General features: G+C 62.9%; 1 protein-coding gene across 1 annotated transcript in view; it reads right to left on the reverse strand.

The window, feature by feature from the left end:
• Positions 1 to 704: 704 nt before the first annotated feature.
• CTU2 (cytosolic thiouridylase subunit 2 homolog (S. pombe)) overlaps positions 705 to 1,017 on the reverse strand; it is a 3,152-nt gene continuing 2,839 nt past the window's right edge. Inside the window, 3 exon segments of the mRNA XM_010188457.1 lie at positions 705 to 768; positions 856 to 914; positions 992 to 1,017. The exon segment at positions 992 to 1,017 is cut by the window's right edge and continues 4 nt beyond it. Coding sequence (XP_010186759.1) covers positions 705 to 768; positions 856 to 914; positions 992 to 1,017 — 149 coding nt within the window.

The following is a 1,017-nucleotide window of genomic DNA, read 5'->3' on the forward strand; positions in this document are numbered from 1 at the left end:
GGGACCTCACCACCAATGCCTTAACCAGCCCCCCGCTGGCCGGGGTGGCATCCTGCCGGGGGTGGCAGCGGATGCAGGGTGCTCGGCGCTCACTTTTAGGGAGGATGCATTTTATTCCTGACGTTGTTTTGAAGCCGTCCGAACTGCAGAGACCACCTCGTGCCTTCCTGGGGCTGTGGGGATGAGGGGGGGAGGGGGTGGGGACGAAGCAGGAGCCTGCGCCCCCCCACATCCACCCGCTGGGCACCCCCTGGCTGCTGCGCTGGGGTGGGGGGCACAGGAGCCGGCCCATGCCCCCTTCCCGCTCCCAAACCAGGTTGAACTCAAAAGCAATAGCCCCCCAGTCGCAGGATGGGGGGGCCCTGGGTCATGGCCCCCCTCCCCACTTCTCAGCCAGAGTGGGGGGGCCGGCGGCCCCAGCTGGACTTTAGACACTTGTTGTGACTTCGTTGTTCGTTTTTCTTTTTTAATTGTTGTTGTTATTAATTCAAATGGTTTATTTATACAGATATCTAATAAAACAGAGCGGAGGCCGCCCTGACTGACGCGTGGTTGGGGTGAGGATGGGGGGGCCCTAGGGGCCAGCAACCCCCTTGACCTCCACCAAACTGGGGCTGGGGGGGCTCTCCCTGCCCCCTGGCTGTGACCAAAATGGGGTGCAGGAGTCCCCAGGGGTTCCATGTCCCCCAATGTTCCCAGCCCCTTCAGCTGTTGGTGGGTTCCTTGTCCACGAGTGGCACCCCCTGGCTCTGCTGCTCCATCTCCGCTCTGCAAGGGACAGACACAGCATGGACAGATGGACACGGCCTCAAGGGCCTGAGCCAGCAAGGAGGGGACCTCCCCCATGCCCCCTACCTGCAGATCCTGCGCTGGGCCTCTTCACGCACATAGGGCGGCAGCGTGGCGAGGGGACCCTGCAAGAGAGGGGCTGTGGGGATGGGGACCCCCCATCCTTAAGGGGAGCCACCTGACTGCACCCCAAAAGCCTTACCAGCTCCTTGAAGGTGAGGCGGGAGG

This window comes from Mesitornis unicolor, unplaced genomic scaffold, assembly GCF_000695765.1.
Source record: "Mesitornis unicolor isolate BGI_N332 unplaced genomic scaffold, ASM69576v1 scaffold28077, whole genome shotgun sequence".
Taxonomy (NCBI): Eukaryota; Metazoa; Chordata; class Aves; order Mesitornithiformes; family Mesitornithidae; genus Mesitornis; species Mesitornis unicolor.